The sequence below is a fragment of the Xiphophorus couchianus genome, chromosome 1 (genome assembly GCF_001444195.1).
Source record: "Xiphophorus couchianus chromosome 1, X_couchianus-1.0, whole genome shotgun sequence".
Taxonomy (NCBI): Eukaryota; Metazoa; Chordata; class Actinopteri; order Cyprinodontiformes; family Poeciliidae; genus Xiphophorus; species Xiphophorus couchianus.
The window spans coordinates 10,356,485-10,378,780 of NC_040228.1; the positions used below are offsets into that span (position 1 = coordinate 10,356,485).

General features: G+C 38.2%; 1 protein-coding gene across 4 annotated transcripts in view; it reads left to right on the forward strand.

Moving 5' to 3' along the window:
* acot7 (acyl-CoA thioesterase 7) overlaps nt 1–22,296 on the forward strand; it is a 61,944-nt gene that overhangs the window by 3,168 nt on the left and 36,480 nt on the right. For all 4 annotated transcript variants that reach the window (XM_028016426.1, XM_028016436.1, XM_028016414.1 and 1 more), the window contains exons 2-3: nt 1,718–1,835; nt 2,923–3,079. In XM_028016426.1, the coding sequence (XP_027872227.1) occupies nt 1,718–1,835; nt 2,923–3,079 (275 nt within the window). The remainder of the gene's footprint in view (nt 1–1,717; nt 1,836–2,922; nt 3,080–22,296) is intronic.

Sequence of the window (22,296 nt, forward strand, 5' to 3'; positions counted from 1 at the left end):
TTTCAAACTAGTTTTTATTTCATATCTAAACCTGTTACAGCATCCACACCACCACTGATACCACATACTACTACTGTTAAAAGTTAATCAGACTCATCAGGTTTCACAACACTAGATTTTATTGCCATTTTATTATCTCATACTTATAGTGTGCATAGCTGTGAAAGTCACTAGGCTTCGTTCTGAATCATACATTTCCAGTGCTGAAAACTAGTTTTCCCCACCCAACTGAAAAATGTTTTACAGGTAGTCTTCTGCACTCATATGAGAAGCTGAGTGAACGGAGTGTTTTATGGGAACTAAACCACATCGCAGTGAAAAATTAAGAATGGTGTTATGGGGTGGATTTCCTTTCATTATGAATTGCTTTCTTCTGCCGTTGAGCATTACTTACTGTCTGATTCACAAGATTAGTCGGGCTTGTTAGACCCGTTCTTTAACTTTGACAAATGTAAAAGAGAGAACAGGTTTTCATAGAACTGCAGATGATACTTTCTCCAGCTTTACTGTTTTCTAGCAATGAAACCCACCAAGAATCCAACAATCTGTTGCAGTAACCTTTATCAGTCTCAGTTGTGACTAATCACTTACGGCCTGGCACAGTGCCAGTCTCACAAAGAGAAACTGGTCTTTTGACTTGATCCATGCTAATTAAATAGAATCAAGAATTAGAATTATCACTGTATGATAACTTGAGAGTAACATATCACAGCTTAATGACAAGGAATTTGGACTAAAATGTAATACAACAGTGTATAGCATGCCATAATTGGATGCTTTTTTTTTTTAAAGGAGAAAAAATAAATATCTAATGTTGAAAAAACAACACTAAATATCAGCTGTTAAAGAAGGTTGCAATCTTATTATCTAATACTTGAGCAAAAAACACACACAAAAAAACCACGACAACAAAACCCCAAAACAAATGGTTATTAAATGTAGTCATAGTTTGTGAATGCTTATTGCAAAAATCAAAAATGCTTGCCTTGTTCTTTGTAGAGTAACACTGTCATAACAAAGTGATTGCTAACTTCTTAATCAAGCTGTCCGCTGAAGGTCACTCTGAGGTTGACTTTTTAACAGACTTTAAAGCGTGTGCCCCTTTACTTTCCATAACAACACTGTTTGTGTTTTTCACCATGAAACAGCCAAATGTACCTTTGGCACTGTATTAAATGAGGGAAAACTGTATTAATTTTCTTTCAGCCAGTTGACTGGAAGTGTGCAGAAACAAGTAGCGGAGGGGGCATGATGTATTCCTCTGTGCTCCATAAAACTGGAAACAAATGGGGTCATTCTGGCCCTTTTTACAGCACCTCATTAAAAATACCCATTACCAGCATGACGGAAGTTTTTTGCATTTCTGAAACCATAATTGTATAAAAGTTTGGTATACCTTGAAACTGGTAACTGATGTCTCAAGACAGCATCATAACAGTGTGACTGATTTTATTAAATAAAGACAGCATTGTCCATCAAAATGGACAGGCCACATTAACAAAATAGAAAACTGTGTTTGTATAACCTTTAACTATTTAGATTTTATGTGTTGCGTGTGTGTGTGTTGATTTTGAGTCTTTCTGCTTTTTTTTTTTTACCTACCTTTAACTATAATGCCAACAATTGTAGTGGGGTTCTTTATCTTACTCCAGAATTATTTATTAATGCAGACATATTACCACCAGATTCAGACACTTAGTCTGTTGCTTTGCTGCAGGGTTATGCTGCCAGATGACGCCAATATTATGGGTAACGTTCACGGCGGCATCATCCTCAAGATGATCGAAGAAGCTGGAAGCATCGTCGGCACGAGACACTGCAACGCACAGAATGGAGTAAGTACTGACCATATTTAGTCCTCATTATTTTTATTCCAGTAGTACAGCATTAAATCCAGATCTGGAATAAGTTCCTGCTTCCATATAATTGATAGAAAACAAAAAAATTAGGAAGTCCTCTCAGCCCTGAATCCCCATAGTGCGTCACGCCAAGTTCAAGCATGAGATTATTAGCAGCATGACGCTGCATTCTGTTGCACAGACTGTAAATGCCTTTATCATTTGTTCCGATCTCCCATTTTGAAGGTACGTTGAACACAACATCTTTGCTCATTTCCTGCCTGCTACAAAATGTTAAAACAAAACATTTTTTAAAATTTATTTGAGATATCCGCTTTATTTCAGATTGCATTAAGTGATCCATATTGTGGAATTTCACTGTCATGGTTGTACTTTTCACCTGGCGAACTTTAGCCCATGTTTGCTCTAATTATCATCTCATCTTCAGTGACGTTCATATTAGATTTTGATGACTAAGTTCATGTTTAAATGTTTCAAAGATTAACAGTGACACAAATACATTTTCAAAAAATCTCGGTACACAGCTTTAATCTTTGATCAGAGAGAATAAAAATAGCTGAACTTCAAATGTTAAAGGCTATGTTTATGAGCATAGGTAGCTGATTAAACAAAAGAAAATGAGCAAAATTAGAAATGCATGAAACTACTTAATTTGACAAAGTTTTCAATTGTTTTCTGAGCCAATGAAGGTAAAACAGCTGGTGAATCACCATAGCTGCAGACTGAAACTGGAATTCCAAAGTTTTTATGTTAATGTTATGCAAGCTCATTTACAACTAGACATTTATTCTGTTTTGAACAGAAGGTGAGTTGGTGGTCATTTATGTTGAATTTTGGATGATAACAAAGCCCTCTGACTGCCAAGACAATCTTGGGACATAGAAATCATTATTATTAGTTGGACATGGTGCTTTGCTAGCTAAAGCATACTGGGATGATACAAGATGCCTTACAGAGTTATTACTGTAAGTTGATTATTGTTTAACTGCATCATGAGGAAAAATGACTTGTCTTTTATTCTTCTGTCTGTAATTATGCTAACCTTTCATTTCCTTTTCTGTAGGACCGATGTTTAGCAGCTCTGGTTCGGGTGGAGAAGACGGAGTTTCTGTCGCCCGTGTTCATCGGCGAGGTGGTCCACGTTTCCGCCGAGATCACTTACACATCCAAGCACTCGCTGGAGGTTCAGGTCAAAGTCATCGCTGAAAACATCTTGACAGGTGACTCGACTTAACACCGACATTCAGTAAAAAGGACATGACCATGCATGCCATCAAGTAAAGGTCAGAGACACCTAATGCAAACCGCCCCATAAATCCCATGCTGCTGTACACTTTAACAGAAATGATTGATTTTACGTTCACTGACGCTTCATATCTGTGTGGTACTATAACGGTCTTGCAGGGGATAAAAACAACATGAAACTGTCAAGCACTAAAGGATTTAAAAACAGAAATACAGCATGCTCACACAAAGGCCCTCTGTCTGAAGTGAGATACAGATCAGGATAAAAGCGGTGAACAATGGTAGTTTGAGCCTTTCACAGCTCAGGAGGACCTGTATTTTATTTGATCAGCATTGTAAAACTTTTTGACCGTGAATTTCATTCTAGGAGAGATGGGAGCATAGATGAACTTTTCATGATAAAAACCTATTATTACATTTTCTATAGCTGCTATGCTTTTCATGGTTTTGTAGGTTGGAGTTTATCTCTGCAAGACAGGAAGCAGGGGGACAGATTGAACCAGATTGTTAGCCAGAAATGTGAAAACGTGCACTCCCTGAAAAACGCGTTAAAAAATGTAGTTAAACGGCACCGTTGGTGGCAATTTTGGGTGAACTAACCTGAGATTTATTGACAAAATCTTTATACTTCATTTCTTTCCCTGCAAACATGCACAGCATCTTGGAAGACCAGCAAAGGCATAATCCTGTACGGACCAAACAGAGTTGCACACAGTAAGCCAGAGTTACTCAATAGTGTTTGGGCAGTGCATGAAAATGTTCCTTTTTCTTTCTGAATAGTTTGTTTGTCAACGTTCAGAATTTTTAGCAATGAAATAATGTGGACGGTACAGAGCCCCTAAGGGACACTGAAGAAAAAAATAATAATAAACAAACGTTCTGGTGTGCGTCAGATAAAATCTCATGTGCACCAGAAAGTTTATTTTTTTATTTTTTCCTTCAATGTCCCATTAGGGGCTCTGTAAGTGCATACAGCACAGTTTTGCCAATGTTTGATCAATAATACCCATTAAAAAGAAAGACAAAAAATAAGCAAATATAGAAAAAACACTCGGTTGCACTTCTACCCTAAACCCACATGAGTTTTCTAAATGGCCTCAGAGCTCTGTACAACATGTTCAGCCTTACGGTTTTAAACGTTCATAAATATTTTGTAGAATTTGAATCTCATTTTCATCTGAGCAATGTTTATATTTACCTTAATTACGCTTCGCACAATATATCCTCGTTATTTAAAGCGCTGATTTATCCCTTGTGTTTCTACTGAGAAGGTTGAGAGTCTCACAGTTTAAGAAATTCAAATAGTATATTTTCTGAAATGTTTTTTTTTTTTACATAGCATTGTTGAGATCCTTAATGTGGGGGATTTTATTTGTCATCTATTCATTCACCATCAGTAGTTAAAAGAATACCATGTTTGTTCAGTAGAGGGCAGCAAATCATACTTATTGTGTTAGTAGCGTTTCTAGATATGTAAAAATTGCCTAAAATAACTTGAACTGTTTTAACAAGATGCTGCATTGTTTGCACTACAGATTATTATTATAGGCTACATAAAACAAAATTTGCTTCTGCAAGCAGGCTTGTATGAAGCTGCAGGAAAATTAATATTGACCTGCGTTTTATATATGAATCTTTAAATACCATCTGCACAAAGAAAATGCAAGCTGAGCAGCAACAGCCTGCATTTATATAAAGGTATGTATATAAATACATACGCATAAATACGCATAAATACATCTGCATTTACGCATGAGACAAATGTTTATTATTCAGCTAATTAAGGCGGTTTTTGCACACATGGTTGAACTTTGACGAAAAAGTTGCAAATACTGCTGACTTTGCAGATTAGTTTCAAATTATATGTAGTGGCTGGTGGTGCTTAAAGAGGGTAAGAAAAAGATGCAGAGCGCCAAAGATAGAGAGATCTTTTTCATGCGGGTTAAAAATCTCAAAGAAATTTTTAACCCGCAACTTTAAACGGCCCCTTTGTGCGCAAACATTTTTCTGTTTAATTTCGAGAGGGAGAATGAAAAAAAGCAAACAGAGGGAAGCAGAAAGGCAGATGGATGTAGGAAACTGGCAGAGGGAATTTGAGCAGAAGAAGAAATACTTTGTAAGTAGGGAATTATGGTATGATAGATGAGAAAAAAGGACTTGAGAGAAACAAAAGAAGTATCCCCTAGACGGCAGTTGCCGTAGCAACTGGCTCATAGTGGTTGGTTGGCTCGTTGCTGGGCCGAGCGCTCATTGATGGAGGTGGAGGCAGAGATATGAGGTGACAGGTGGAGAGTGGTGGGCATACAGGCAGGCATCTGCAGGGGCAGTCCACTGTGGCCTTGACAGAAAGGACCCCTGAATGGCAAAAAAAAGAGCTCATGGAGTAAATTCATTCAAGACCTGCACTGAGGTTCAGAACACATTCAGCCCTTAAATATTGAGAACATTTGATGTCAGAGAAAGTACCCTAAAAATACCAGGATGTCCTGTTGCATCTGGTGCTCATTTTTTTCTGTTCTCACCCACAATCGTCTGCAGAGTCTTGGATTTATCAAAGTGCCTCTCGCACTGTTGTCAATAATTATGAATAATTTTGAACGGCTAAGAGAACAAATCGATTAGCATAAGATTCAAATGGATATTCTAGCTCAACATCCATCTTCATGACATGGTCTGTATTTCATAAACTTATTGCCTGAGAGTTTACGGACCATCTGCAATCACTTCAGTGTCATTATGACTCACTTCTATCTTGCTGCATCAATCTAGTAACCCCCTGTTGCATTTTATGAATTTATAATATAAAATAAGTATTAAAAAAATCAAGTAAGCCCAAATGCTCCTCTAATATTGTTTTTTTTTTTTTTATCTCTGAGTGTTTGTGTGCATGTCTAAAATCTTTTGAGTTTTGAGAAAATTTTGAAGTAAACTTTGTGAACATCAAATGCTGTAATCTGGTTTTGAATGTGTGATGTTTTATGTGCTGCTGTCTTTTTGCATTATGTGTGGGTATTAGGATGAAGAGTGTAAATTTCACTATTCTACTGCATTTCTTTTACCATGATGTTAACATCTAGTTATATGTTTTTCTGTGCATTGAGAATCAGCTGACCACCCAGGAGATCAGACAAGTAGTAAAATAATTAGCTAAATGAATCATAAAGCAGGTCAGGCTGCTGTTAGTTAGAGCCACTCCAAGTTTTCAGCATGCGAAGGTGAACCTCAATAAGTATAGCATAAGATTAATGCCGTTATTAGACTGCTGACTTTTGTTTGAAGTCTGAAATGAGACAGGTATCTTATAAAATATATTATAATAATGTAAAATAATTAATAATATTAATGTATTTTTTTTCCCCAGCCAATTTAAAAATGGAATATTGAAAAAATGTATACAGAATCCTTCTCAATAATCAGCATAAAAGCCTTTATTGGCTTTACAGCAATCAAACCCTTACAACTGCTCACTAGCTTTCTGCATGCTTTCACAGTATCTTTAAACATTCATCCTTCACAATGTGCTTTGAGGTTGGAAGGTCCTATATACACCCCTATTTTGTTTAGGATGTGTAAATTGGAATAACACATGAAATCCACAGTCTCTCACTGCATCACGACAATGTTAATTCATTTTTCTACTTATGTCACCATCTAATTTTTTCATACTTAATGATCACTTAAGCATCTTTGGCTTAAAGTGAATTTATCTATACCCCTAACTCATCAAATATTTATTAGTTGAATTAAACAGAAAATTGGTTGTGCCTTGGCATATTCTCCAAGCATTTGGCATGCTGAGGCAAGCAAATCATTGTTAATGCAGATAGAGCATCTTCATAATGTAGGATCATTTGTGTAATGTAATGAATGAATGCAATGAATGAGTTTCTGCTGGCTATTTGTTTTGCAAAAACTTTTGCATTACACACTACGCACAATGTCTGAGGTGTCTCAGGGCTTGAGCTGCTGAATTTGTCACAAAACAAATGCATAGCAAGCAAACTGCGTACGCTATAGTATCAAATGTATTATAAGAACATGTGGGAGCGCTTTATAATTAAACTTGCATATGCTTTTATGTCATTGAAGAACAAGGCAGACATGCAATGGACCTTACCAAGCTCCGCCCACAACCGACCCACGTGACCGCAAGTCTCACAAGCAAAGCCTCGCAGCAACTCGATTAGTGCATCATTTCTACTGGATTTTCACAATATATCAGCTACTACAATGGACAGAGGAACTAACAAGTTCATGTCATCATATGGGAGGAGGTTACTGGTTTCTCAGTCACAAGCTGGTTGCAAACCTGAGGCCAGCAGGTGTCAGTCAGTTATGGTAGATCTGAAATTTGGTTTGATGACGTCAATATGAGACGCTACAGACTGATAGGAGGAACCAAAGAGCTCTGTAAAGGTAAAGGCAAATCTTCTGAAGCTGGGATATAATTAATTTAATTTCACATAATTATTGCGGTAGAAGCCATTTGTTTGTTAAAATTGTATGAAATATATTTGTTCTATTTGATGTTTGTTGTGAATGACGTAAACTCACAAACGAGCGAGGTAATTAGTCCAACATTTAGAAACTACAGCGGCTGTAATGCGACGCAGCAAAGGTAAACAAAGGTAAAATAACCTGAACAGGTGATCAACTCAAAACCACTCCTACCTTTTTACTCTCTCTCTCTCTCTGTAGTTTAAGCACACCTGTTACCGTGGCAACCGCCTGCGCCCAGCAAGACAAGCAACGATTACGTTAAAAACATAACATTCAGTCCGTTACAATATCAAGTTTCCAGGCTTGATATTTATTTCTCAATTATTAATCAGCGCTTCCCTGAACACAGCGATGGTTGATTGACTAGCTGTACTTGGTGCTAGCGTGGCTAACACGAGTAACAGTTTAGTCCAAAGCCTTTTCTGCTAAAATAAAATCTTTAGTGTATGTCAGATACAGTACACATTGCATATTGATCTGTTTAGCTAACGTAAGACTGTGTAGAAGTTGTATCAGTTCTGCCTTTATGCTGTACTTAGCTAACGGGAAGCGTGTGTTTGTGAGACGTCCACGCACGTGACCACGTAGAATGGGCATCAGCCAATGAAAAGCGGCCCCTCTGGTAAGGTCCATTGGAGATGAAATGTGGAAACAACATTAATGTTTATTCAACATTTCATGCAAAGAATATAGAAATGACAAAGTGAGGAGTTTGAGCAAAATTGCTACCACAGTTGATAAACCCGGTAACTTTTCAGCTGTTCTTCGTTAACGTGACATAAATAGGTTATAATGATTTTCATTCAGTCAGGACTTTACGCTGACACTAGCCACATGCATTGCAGGTAGATTGTAGTAAAGCATTGATTAATGCCTGGTTTTAAAATTAGTTAACTGAACTTGTAGCCATTATTTTGTGCCCATTGTTGGACATCACACGGCACGATTGAACCGATCGAACCGTTATACCTAGGATTTCTGTGGGCTAATGTGTGATCTCTCAGGTATTGAAAATGGGCAGACAATCGGCCGATAGCTCTAAGATCGTGCAAGATAAGATAGTGTGCGCTGGGCTTTACACTAAGGAAATGAGGAAGGGGGTTCAGTGGAGAGCACCGGAGTTGAGCCTTTTTTCGTTCAGTGTCATCAACAGAAAGAGAAAAAGATCGAAAGAGACGATAAAGCCGATAATTAAAATAAGGTTGATAGTTTTAATTTATCATCTGATTAATTGATTTATCGTTTATCGCGACAGGCCTATTAAGTCATTTAGTTTTACCAGTGTCCCTCCAAATTAGTTCCTTCATTTGTACCAAGTTTCTTAATTTGTTCTTGTGTGCATTTGGACAGATTTCTCTTAGATCTGTTAGTCTTTTTCGCCCTTGGTTTATAGATCTTTTTTGAGTGTTAGTTCAGCTCTCTTTATTCTCTCTCTGTTTCCCTGCTGCGATTGTTTGGGTTAACTTGTGTTAGCATTTAGATTCTCGGTTTCCATTCAGTTTCTCTCTCCATATTCTGCCTTCTCCCAGCTCCCTGCTCTGATTCTCTCCCAGCTGTTCTGCATATATTGATTTTACTCACCTGGTTGTAATATCTGTAATATTATATTATTATAATTATTATTTATTATTTATTATAATTAATAATTATTATTATATAATATAATATCTGTAATATAGGTTGTAATATCACATATCTGCTCTTTTGGTAAATTGTAAAAATCCCAGTGGAAACATGCAAAAAGCTCCTCAGCACCTGTTGGAAGGGTTAGATTTCTGTAAACCAAATATCTCATTATAATGAAATAGTATCTCAAAATAATGAGATACTATCTCATTAGTATCTCAGATACTATCTCATTATTTTGAGATTGACGCTTAAAATAATGAGATCTCAAAATATCTCATTATTTTGAGATACCATCTCATTATAATGAGATTATTATTATTATTATTTTTTAACAGAGTGGCGGAAACGTATGGAAGCCCATTTCCACCACTCTGTTAAAAAAATAAAATAAATTATCTTATTATTTCGAGATTGACGCTTAAAATAATGAGATATCCCAAAATATCTCATTACTTTGAGATACTATCTCATTATTTTGAGATACCATCTCATTATAATGAGATTATTATTATTTTTCTTTTAACAGAGTGGCGGAAACGTATGGAAGCCCGTTTCCACCACTTTGTTAAAAAAAAGATAAATGATCTTATTATTTTGAGATTGACGCATAATAATGAGATATCTCATTATTTTTGAGATGGTATCTCAAAATAAGATACTATTTTGTATGTTATACAAAATAGTATTATATAGTATTATATCTACAAAATAGTAAAATATCTTGTATTTTGTATCTTATTATACATTATTATTTAGTATCTCATTATTTTGAGATACTTTTTTTGTGTGGCGATATTAATATTACTCTTTTTATTATTAAAAAACATCCATTTATTATCTAGTGTGAACAAAATCTTTTTGTACTGTGGGAGGAAGCCGGAGCACCCGGAGAGAACCCATTAATCAATCAATCAATCAAATTTTATTTGTATAGCACATTTCAGCAGCAAGGCATTTCAAAGTGCTTTACATCATATCAAACACAGAAACACAATGCAACATAGAATCAACAATCAAAATAGGACATTAAGTCAGGTTCCATCAATAAATTTGTAATTGATTACGTTTCAAATACAATCCTAAACAGGTGGGTTTTTAGTCGAGTTTGCATCCATAAAAGGTTTACCTGTTACACTCTTACTGTGTTATATGGAACAAAATATCTATTGCTATTTTTATTCCCACTCACAATCACACAGTTTAAAACGATGTAGACAGCATTTTAATGGGCTTCTGGCACGAGGCTCCGTACTCCTCGTTCACAGAATTTCGAGCAGGGACTCCGCCGTCCCTCACGGATTTTTGTGCAATTCTTTTTGTAATTATTTTTTTATTTAGAAAGAGAGATTTCCATCACATTCGTTAATTACAGCTTTACCCATCTGAGATTGTACATGAGTATACAACCGGAGAATCCAAGTTATTTTGTCCATACTGCCTTTCTGGTATTTACTTTTACAGACTATTACTAAATTTTGTTGTGAACAATAACAAAAATGAACAGAATTGAACAATAATGGGGATTGCACCATCTCGAGCAATAAAAAAAAAACACAAGAACATACAAGGGCAGAGCACATAGTTCTCAAGAACAATCAAATGAAGTCAGATCTAATTGGTTTTACATACTCAGTCCAATTGGTCCAGATCTTATAAAACTTTCCTCTTTCAACTTGAAGGGAAAAAGAAATCTTTCCCATAACATAAATCTGATAAACAATTTCAATCCATTCGTCGATAGTGGGTGGGTCTGGTTTTAGCCATTTCCTTGTGATGGCTTTCTTACTGGCTGCCAGTAGTATAGCCAGAAGTTTTTTGTCTTGGTTGGTCCATGTGTCCAACTGTAGGTTGCCCAAGTACAACGTTTCACATTTGAATGAAATTTTTACATTGAATATATTTTCAACATGTTTGTGGAACTCTTCCCAATATGGTTTTATTACTTGGCAGTCTCAAAAAACATGGAAGTGGTTGGCTCCTTTAGACTCACCAAGTCTCCAGCAGGCGTCCCCGTTATTTTGATATCGTCTCTGAATGGGTGTAACAAAAAATCATGCAATGTTTTTCCAACAAAACTCCCGCCATGTGTTTGATCCGGTCAAAACCCACTGCAGTCGACATATTTCTTCCCATCATCTTGTGAGATTATTACCTTAATTTCCTTTCCCCATTTCCTCTTTATGTATTCTGTATTCTCATGTTTAGATAGCTGTATGGCATTGTATAACTTAGAGATAATTCTGCTGTCTGATCTGGGTTTAATTAGTGTTAGAAATACCTCCATGAAACTGGAGTCATTTTTTTCTCAACACCTCTTTAAAATTTCTATTAAAATAATGTCTCACCTGCAGGTACCTAAAAAATCCTCTTTTTCCAGTCCATGATCCTTCTGTAAGGTTTCAAAACTCTGAAATATCCCTTTGTGGACAAATGAATAATAGGTAGTTAAGCCTTTTGAGATCCATAACTTGAATCTGTTATCATTTCTATTTGATGTAAAATCCGAATCATAGGCTCACCTCCTCATAATTTTAGATGCGTCTCCTGTTCTGCAAATTTTAGCCAATTCCTGCCAGGACTTGAGAAAGCTACCTGTTATGGAGTCTTCTGGGATCTGCTGTTCTTCTTGTAACTTATAATCACTAAGTAGGGCTGTTATTGGGATTCCTTTTATCGTCGTACCTTCTAGAGGCATTCAAACTGTGTTGCAACAAGGTTTATCTGTTTCACACCTGAGCAATCGTCTCCTCCTTTCTTCACGATCTCTTCGTTCTTCTTCGATGGGGTCGAAGTCTAATGAGATGAGTGAGAGGGGTGGGAAGGGTTTTCGCATCCAGGGAACTTTGGGAGGTGTGTCCCCTAGGACAGGTTTCTTTTCCTGGGTCTCTTTGTTTGTCGATGACTTTTCTGAAGATCTTTTTTCTTGCCCAAAAGTATTGAACAAGTAGTCAGAGTAATCCACGTTCTTGTCTTGAGAGCTGCTACAATCAACGGTGACACCTGGAAATAGTGTGGTCACAAGTTTTCTCACACCAGTCGTTATTAAATACCCGGCGCCAAAAGACACTGGAAAAAAGATGGCAGCTGTTAAAAGTTTCTCCATATTAAAATCCTAGTAAAAGAAAGCGAGGGGTTGAAATGCTATCTGTCAAAGTGCTATTTGTAAAATACCTGATGTTTTGAGATGGACGCATTCATAACCTCAGATATTCTTTGATCTATGACATAGATCTATGTCATAGATGTCGTCATAGCTACAATGAGCTCACTGTAGTTCTGGGGGAATGTCTTGCTTCTGAACGTTGCTATGGAAACGGTCAGATCAGTTCTGCATGACTCAAACTATTAACCCTTTGCAAGTGTATATTTCAGGAGGCTGGGGATTAAAACAGGGATTTTAATAGTTAAATATTAAGTTTAGTTTGACAATAGTATATTAAAACCATTAATTTAAGTAGGTTTTTTTTATCATTCTATCAGGTTTAAAATTTTGAATCATACTTGACTTAAAAATATCTTGAAAGTAAAATTAAATGTAACTTACAGACATTTGCTGCTGCTGCTGTTGTAAAATGTGACAAGAAATTTTGCCTGCTTGAAGAAGAGCTACAAAGAAATAATTTTGGTTTAATCATTTTACACGTTAGCATAAATATAGAATAAAGAATGATCCCAAAGAAATGATGCTGCCGCTCCATATTTGATGGGTTGTAAACAACCCACTCCAACACATTTGTTCTGTATGGTGCGGAAATGTCAGGATCTGTGTTTTCTGTGTTCATTTAGAGTTTTTTGTGTTCTTAAGTCTCTTCGTTGTCCTGTCCTCCCCTTGATTGTTCCCAGGTGTGTCTCGTTCTGTCTTTACCCTCCCATGTATTTAACTCCACCTGTGTTCCTTGTTCCTCGTCGGGTCCTCGTCAATGTCTAGTCCGTTCGTTGTCAGTGTGTCCATGTGCCTGCTACTCGTTGTTTGGACTGAGCTTTCATCATTAAATTCACCATTTACCTTACCTGGGTCTTCTGCGTCTGCCTCACCATCCCCTACACCGCACCGTTCCATGACAGGAAATGTAAGTAATAGACAGAATGTAATGTCTTCCAGCTTTTTCTGTGTAATTGAGAGCTTGACACCAACAGCAGCCCACATTGCTGATAGCTGGTATTAAGGAAGAATAATTTAAAAATTAACTTTGGACAAAACGTTTGGCTCTCTCTTCCTTAAACTTCCGGGTCCTCTCAGCGGGCGACGTGCAGCCACAGGGAAAACAATAACACTGCGTGTTTACGTCACAGAATCACAGAGTTTAATCCCATACAAAGCAACGCATGAATCAATCAACAAAGCTGCAGAGGAACAGAGATATGCATTCTTTACCTTATACAGACAAAGACAGACAAGACAAAGACAAACAAAAAACAAAACAAAGACGCGTCTTTGGAGATAGCTGATGCAAAAAAGCAAAATAGTGGCAGCTTTCTGAATTTTTACTCCTGTACACAAAGTCTTATACTGAAGGTGTGTCTTCTCTTTTTAATATATTCACTTAAGGCGTCCCTCCGGCTGACCAACTGGAAGCTACCTTGGACACTCAGAGAAACTTAGAAACTCCCCCTAATTTACGCCAAAGATCAAAGGCCATTTGCTCTCTGGTAAAAACAAAAGAGCCAACAGCTGCGTCCTAGCCTCCTGGGTTCCATGGTCATTTGGGTACAGAGAAACCTGAGATAAGATTTCACAGATGCCTGTGAAATCCAAAGCCTCCCCCAGGCTCCAGTGATTCTGCCCTGCAGGATATGCTAATTTTATGGCCTCCTGTGCTCTGGCAACACAGCAGGAGTCCCCATTGAGAGATCTGCATTTGGCCCCTGTTGTCTGAATGCTTGGTCATCTGGTTTAATTTTGAATCCTTAACACAAACCTGTTCAAAATAAAGAAATTTGTTCAAAATAAGAGTGTTCAATATACCTTTTACACATGCCGTAAGATTAACTGTATTAAGCACTAAAATAATCATTTTTCCTCAACACTGGGAAGGAGATAAATGAGTCCATTTCTATGCTCTCCTGTAAACTGGTTATGAGTCTGTTGGTTTTTTGTGTATTTTAACTATTAAAACTGGTAAACAAATGTTTATATCTGTTTTTAAAAGATTAGCAGCTTCTCTCTTATGTCTCCATCAGATGACCAGCATTAGCAGCTTTTGGTGACATTATTATTAATAATAATTAGATTGTTTTTGAATACGATGCAGGATTTAAAATGAACTGATGAAGATGGTCTATGTGTCAAGTCTGGCCTGGGAGGGATGTCTGTGGTTCCTTTCTGGACCTGTTAAACCTGCAACCCGATGTGATAGACTGGCTGTGCAAATGCCTTTCCATGCAATTCAGCTTGTTTCTCATCTCCCTTACTCTGTACTCCCAGTACTCTGTCTGAGATTTCTCCCACTGACCTCGGTTTCTCCAGTAGGATTTCAACCAGGCCAATCGGCAAACAGAAGGAGAAGTTGTGAACGATGATATCGCTTTTCTGGGCTCCTTTAGTGTTATAATCTGCTTGTAGTTTTGTTCACTGACTCCACAGTGAACAAAGTCTTTCAGTCTGTGTTGGCCACTTCTCCTAGCATTGAGAAATTAAAGTCGGACCAAGAAGAATGTTCAAGACATTTTATTCCTGGTAAAGATGCCATTTGGCTTGGCATTTCTATTTTGGATGCTTTGCATTTACCATTAAGCTTCATGATTCCTTCATGATTGAGCTGGCACATTTTATACGTCACGGCCAAACGCTAGCAATTTGGTATTGTAATCTAATTCTTTGAAACTTGAAGTTCACACCTCTATTAGACAATCATTTCTCAGTAGCCCAGGGTCTAGACCCGGTGTATGAAGCAAAGCGTAAATCAAGGAGCTGGGTTTTTCCAGGCTAGTGGGACACAACAGATAGAAATTGATCTTAAGTATGTGTGCATAGATGCGTCTTTGTCAGTGACCCTCAGGACAACCTGTGAACAACAAAAACATTCAGCAACCATGGTAACTGCGGCCGTCAGACAGTAGAAACCGATGCCAGAGAACGCTGGTGTGGTTTGTTTTGAGTTTTAGCTGAAATTGTGATTTGTGGAATTTCTAACCGTATCAGAAAAACATTTGTTCTGCTTCTGGTGTGACGTATAAAAGAAAAAAAGACAAGCAGCACAAAGCTTACTTCAAGATATTTATTGTTGTATCACTGTCATCACTGATTTACATAAAATGTAAATTAAGAGAGAGATCATCTCAAAGCAGAAAGGGGAACAGTATACAACACGTCAAACAGGTCCAGTGCAAAAACAAGGCAACAGAAGTTTTCCTGACTACATGACTGATAAAATGTAATTTTTTCTCACATATATATATATTTATGTTTATATATACTCATTTATTTGGTCTCATTAATCACAACTTCATGGAAAACACCAATTAAAACTTGAATCTTGTAGCCCAATATCAGTTTTTGATGAAAAAAAAAAACCAGTCAATAAATGATCAGCGTTTTGGAGATTTGCAGCGTATTTAGGATTTAATTAGGAAGTTTACTTAGTTTAAAGAATCATCTTATGAATATAACATTTGTCCTCAGATGTAATAAGATGCACCAAGAGATGCAAAAAAAACCAGACAGTTTATGCAGGATCATTGGCTCAAAAGGCATCGTGTCACAGTGTGAATCTCTGTCCTCTAATCAAGCTCACTGCGTCCTGTCGGCTCTGGCTGAACGCAGAAGGAAGAGGAAACTGATATTTTCACAATATATCAGCTACTACAATGGCCAGAGGAACTAACAAGTTCATGTCATCATATGGGAGGAGGTTACTGGTTTCTCAGTCACAAGCTGGTTGCAAACCTGAGGCCAGCAGGTGTCAGTCAGTTATAGTAGATCTGAAATTTGGTTTGATGACATCAATATGAGAAGCTACAGACATCAGTCTGTAGCTTCTCAGGACATCAGGAGGAACCAAAGAGCTCTGTAAAGGTAAAGGCAAATCTTCTGAAGCTGGGATATAATTAATTTAATTTCACATAATTATCGCGGTAGAAGCCATTTGTTTGTTAAAATTGTATGAAATATATTTGTTCTATTTGATGTTTGTTGTGAATGAGGTAAACTCACAAACGAACGAGGTAATTAGTCCAACGTTTAGAAACTACAGCGGCTGTAATGCGACGCAGCAAAGGTAAACAAAGGTAAAATAACCTGAACAGGTGATCAACTCAAAACCACTCCTACCTTTTTACTCTCTCTCTCTCTCTGTAGTTTAAGCACACATGTTACCGTGGCTACCGCCTGCGCCCCGCAAGACGAGCAACGATTACGTTAAAAACATAACATTCAGTCCGTTATGATATCAAGTTTCCAGGCTTGATATTTATGTCTCGATTATTAATCAGCGCTTCCCTGAACACAGCGATGGTTGATTGACTAGCTGTACTTGGTGCTAGCGTGGCTAACACGAGCAACAGTTTAGTCCAAAGCCTTTTCTGCTAAAATAAAATCTTTAGTGTATGTCAGATACAGACACATTGCATATTGATTTGTTTAGCTAACATAAGACTGTGTAGCAGGCAGGCTTCAAGGTGTAGAAGTTGTATCAGTTCTGCCCTTATGCTGTACTTAGCTAACGGGAAGCTCAGACGGCGTTTGTGAGACGTCCACGCACGTGACCACGTAGAATGGGCATCAGCCAATGAAAAGCAGCCCCTTTGGTAAGGTCAATAGGCTGATCTGTTTGGCCTACTAGAAGTGGAGCTGAATCTGACTGAATCTGGTGATACTTTCCAACATGACCTTTTAACCATAAACTGAGGAATTAGGGATTCAAAAATGGTTAGTCTATGACAAAGCCACTGACATAAATATTACAAACTGCTACTTTTAGAATATTGGAGGCCACCATTTTAATGTCTTTAATAGCAAAGATCATACTGCGCATATTATTAGGTTTTATGAAAACTGCAATGATTTCCAACCATTCCTATGCTCATTATAATGAGAAAAGTAAACAAAAATGCTTGTATAAACAAATAGAAAGTGTAAATCCTTTATCAGTATTATGTAGATAGATTAATACTGATTCAGCCACTGGGGTGACTTAATCTGTATTGACCAAAACACAGCATATGCAATCACAGTCATTCCTATAACAACAAAACAAGTTGTATACAGTTCTAATCATAGTAGTTTTAACACAAGGTAGTAAAACAAATATTCCAAAATATCTGGAAAATATTTACAGAGAACAAGAGGATCCGCTGTAGCTTTGTGCAGAATTCGGTCATATGTACTGAATAGGAAGTGGGTCATGTCTGGGTGTATGTATGGACACACGCACGTGCTTGTGTGCATTCATTCAAGCTCAATGTTTGAATGCATCTTTTTGTGTTCAAGCCTTAGTGGTATGTGCCCTTTTTTTGGTGGGTAGTCATGTCTCCCAAACATGTAATAGCTGGGTTTATTTAACGATCTTCACTTAGATTCATCATTTTGTGACATGTGCACTTTACATATGCAAGCGCGTGTTTTTCATCAGCGTTTGGCCCTTTAAAAGGTTCCTGCGGGGCCAAGGGAGAAGAAGAAGAAGATAACGGGAGCAGACATTATTTGCTTCTGTCATGTCGGCTTAGCGTCAGGCCTCACACACTGTGGCCCAGTCAGATTTGGATGCGCAAGTGGATGTACCTGCACACAGGGACGCACGCGCGCACGTTCTCCATCACGTCGCTGATGCACGCCGACGAGTGGGGAGTGCTGGGAGGAACAGGGGGCACACGGGGAGCCTGAAATGCTGACACGTTTGACGCAGGGAGAAAAGAAAGTCGCACTTCCACGCATTCTCACACCCACACGGCTGCACTCTGAGCAGACATCTCCCTTCTTAGTAAATGAAGCAGGACTGGCACCATTTTACACATTCGGGGCCAGACTTGAATAAGTGTATTTTCATGCAGAAGTTTGTCATAACTGAGCTTGCCTTTGTACAGCTGTGAGGGTTTTGTGGTTTAGTGGCCGATGAGTAAGACTTGTGTATATCGTGTTTTTTGTAGATACAGCTTTGTGTTTATGCATTCATGTTTATTGTCTATGCGTGTATGCCTGCGTGCGTGTGTGTGTGAGGCAAAGCATCCAGGTTCCACAGTCAGTCAGGCAGCATCTCGTCAGGCGGGCCTCGGTCACAGACCCCCAGGGTAAGACTGCCTACTGTGGGCACGAGCCGTGATGATTGTCCCCGCTGGGGGATTGCACATGCGCACTGACACGCGCATGTGCAGTCACAGTCATGCCACAGTGCTTAGAGATTTTCTTGTACCCACCCATGTACAAAATTGTCTCAGGACACACGGATACCTCAAGTGAAGTACACACACCTTCTAAAGAACTTCATGCGCACACAGCACCCGCAGCCACCCAGATCTGCTTTGCACACATGAAAAACACAGGTTGTTTCTATGAATAGAGGCATTTGGGCTTTGTGTGTGCATGCACCTTTAAGTACAGGTTTACATAAACACATAATAACCAGATTATGCCCCCTCAGTACACACATAGCTGAGAGAAATGCATTGTGGGTTGAGGCTTAGTAAGTAGCCTGTCAGTGTGACAGCTCTTGTTCTTGTAACACAACTACAGCTAACCCGTACTGTTTGTTTCATGCTCACATGAGTTCATTTAATGTAAAATTGACATTAAGGTTTGAAAGACAAAGGACTTTGGTCAAAATGCTAGTAACAGTACACCATCAGACCTTTCAGATCCTTATATCATCCTCTGAAAAAGATGAGGACACCTTTAGAAGCCTGGGTTTTTGTAATAGATTAGAGTGTAATTTCTGGTGAGGACTCAGTTATTCCACATTTATCTCAATGTAAAATGGCTAAAATAACACCCAGACGTAGCACATGGTTAGAACATCATTACTCAGTGATTTACCATAGGTATACCCTGTTTGAACCTCAGACATTTTGTTTGTTGTACTCCTGACTATTTGAAGTGAGAGTGAACACCGAAAAAGTGTTCAGTCTCCCTTGAACTAGATCAAAAGAGCTTTCTGAAGCCTTCAGAAAGAAGATTATATGCTATGGGATTTAAAGAGGTCTCAAAAGGATTTGAAATCATCCATTCAAGTCTGTGGAAAATAGTCTACAAGTGGAGGATATTCAGAACAACTTCCAACAAGCCCAGGTCTGGTTGTTCAGGCAAATTCACCCTGAAAGCATTCTGCAAGATGCTAAAAGAAGTCTCTAAAAACCCTAAATCTAGTCATATTTTGAAAATGTAAACCTCTACTCTCTAAGAAATACATGAAGATTTTACTATAATTTCCTGGGACATTAACAAAGACCAGGATCTCTGGAATGACAGTCTTTGGATAAATTAGTCTAAATTTGAAGGATTTGGACACAGAACACAGAGTAAGTTTCAGGTTTGCAGGGGAAAAAAACTCATAAACTGTGAATAGTGGAGGTGAAAGGGTCATGGTTTGGGGATACTTTGCTACAGCAGGACATGACCAGCTCATCAACACAGAATGCACCATCAATTCTGCTGTACCAGAGGGTGTTTGTGTTCTGGAAAGTCAGGAGTCAAGTCAAAGTAAAAGTCTCGATACTGTGGGGCCACTTAAACAAGCTGTTCATGCGAGAATCTTCTCTAGAATCTCACAGGCGAAAGTCAGGAGTGGAGCAAACTTTCCTCAGACCAATGTCAGAGACTGGTAGAAAGCTACAAAAAAAACATCTCACAGATTATTAGCTGAAGGGAGTCTGGGGTGTTGTGTATATTCTATTAAAACATATTTTTTAAAAATATTTTTTTAATGAGTAAAACAACGCACAATGTTTCACCCTCTGCCCCAGAGCTCTGAAAGATGGAGGAAATCTTTGGACAGCTTTGGTGCAGGAGTACACAGAATATGCTCGATTTAGATTGTGAAGCTAATATTTTCTTTATCTTACATTCATATCCGAAGAAAATTATGAGCAAGAAATAAATGGGCAAATCCCTTGCACATAGAAAACAAATCTTAGGGCATATCCGAAATTTGCAACAGGAACTGCAGCAGAGCTAGTGTTAGGATGAACTGCTCTGGAGTTCATCAGCCGTAGAGCTGTTTTTGTCCCGCAGTCGATGTAAATTTAGTTCAAGACATTAAGTGCTGACAAAAGTATTCTTTTTCTTTCTTCTTTTAAACATCTAAAAGCACTCAGATAGCCTAAAGTATACTGTCATGTTTAAATTGAGCATTGGAAATTCACAAGAAAATCACTGCCATTAAACTTTTCCTGCCCACATAATTAATCTCTTCCTATCAGGCTGTAACATCTCACAGAGAGAACATAGTAAACTTAAACGTAAAGTAGGAGCCTTGGCACAGTGCAATGGAAAAATCTGTGGGTTTGATCACCGGGACTGAGCACCAGGAATGATCCTCTCTGTGCTGTATCCAATCCTGGAACACATTGTCCAGGATGGAGGACGAAAATAAATTTTTTGTTACTCCATTGTGGAAGAACTAAGAGTAGGAGACAAGGAGGGGGGGGGGACAAAATGGCAGTAAAAACCCTTTGAGGGGAAAGAAACAGAGGAGGGCAAGAGGAGCAAGACCAGAGATCAAAGACGTCCAGGTAGCAAGTCTGATCAAAGTGTTTGAGAAGAGAAACATCCTTTTAGGTATTTTTCAGGAAAAGTAGGATGCCATGATTGATGACTTAAACTTGGATTAAAGGGGATTGAATATGGGATAATCCATGCCGGAGGGAGTCTTCCTCCACATAAGCACCGGCCCTTTAAATAGCCTCTCTGTTTAGTCTTTGGTGTTTTGCCTTGTGTTTGGAATTTCTTCTGTGGGAGCTTGGATCTATCTGTCTTTTCATTCTTGTTCTTAGTTCTTCTCCGAGTTGCCTTTTTATATCGGCCATCTTTGAAATGGTCCTCATCTTAACTACTTGGTTCTCATTACTGTACACTGAAACAAGCAACTAAAGCAATTGTGATGGTGGTTAAAACATATATGAAACAGAACTGGTGTTAACTGTTGTCTAGACTTTGAAACTGGAATTGCTTTTAAATTGTAGCAAACCTTTCTGCCCTTAGCCCTGCCAACTAACATGTTGATAACCTCTCTAGAAACTCTGCTTCAAAATTCAAAACTGTCTCTTTAAAGGAGATATGTGTGTTTTTATAATAATCAGGAATTGAGTACGTTGCTTAGGGATTTTTTTCTGTCTTTTGTTCATGGACTTAAGTCTAAGGCTAGCTATGTCTCGTCAGACTAAGATCAATTTCAAAACCAAACACACTCAGTCAGTGGAAATTTCAGCGAGCAGATTTGTGAGACTTCTGTTCCTGAAAGGAATGTAGCCAAAATCAGTTCTATAATTTATTTAGCAATCCTAAATAAGTGAACCAGCTGCCTGTTCTGCCATCTCTTATGAGTATATTAATTAAAATTTCATGTGATCACACGTAAAATCAAAACTAAACCATACTGGAGTTATTTTCTTAAGAACAACACAAATCCTCGTTTTCAAGGGCAGTTTTTCCTTGAGCCCATAAGATCTAACATTCCTTATCATCTAATGCAATAAATAATCCCCCAATCATAACAGGGAGGAGGTTTTGCTATTTCATTGGGGATATGGTGAGGGATAAAGGAGGGAGTCAAGGCGATGCCATGCTCAAACATCAACATTGTCTTCATGTGGTGCAGAGGGATTTAGCATTCGGAGCCAGCTCCCTGGTTCCACGCTGGTCAGAAAAGGTCATCAGTCGTTCTGGGAATGCTTCGTTCCGGAGATTCTCCCTTCTGTCTTCCTTTTCACTCCTCGCCTTCCTTCTTTGATTGTGAGCACAATTCACTGAAAACTTCCAGCAGGAGCTAATAATAGACCGGAGCCGCTCAGTCCTGGGTCGAGTCGAGGATATGTAAATATGCCTCTCTCACTCCTGTGGGCAACTTCCTGGTTGTTGGCAAGGGTTTGAGCCAATGGAAGAAGGAGTGGGAGAGAAGCACGGTGGGCATGGCAA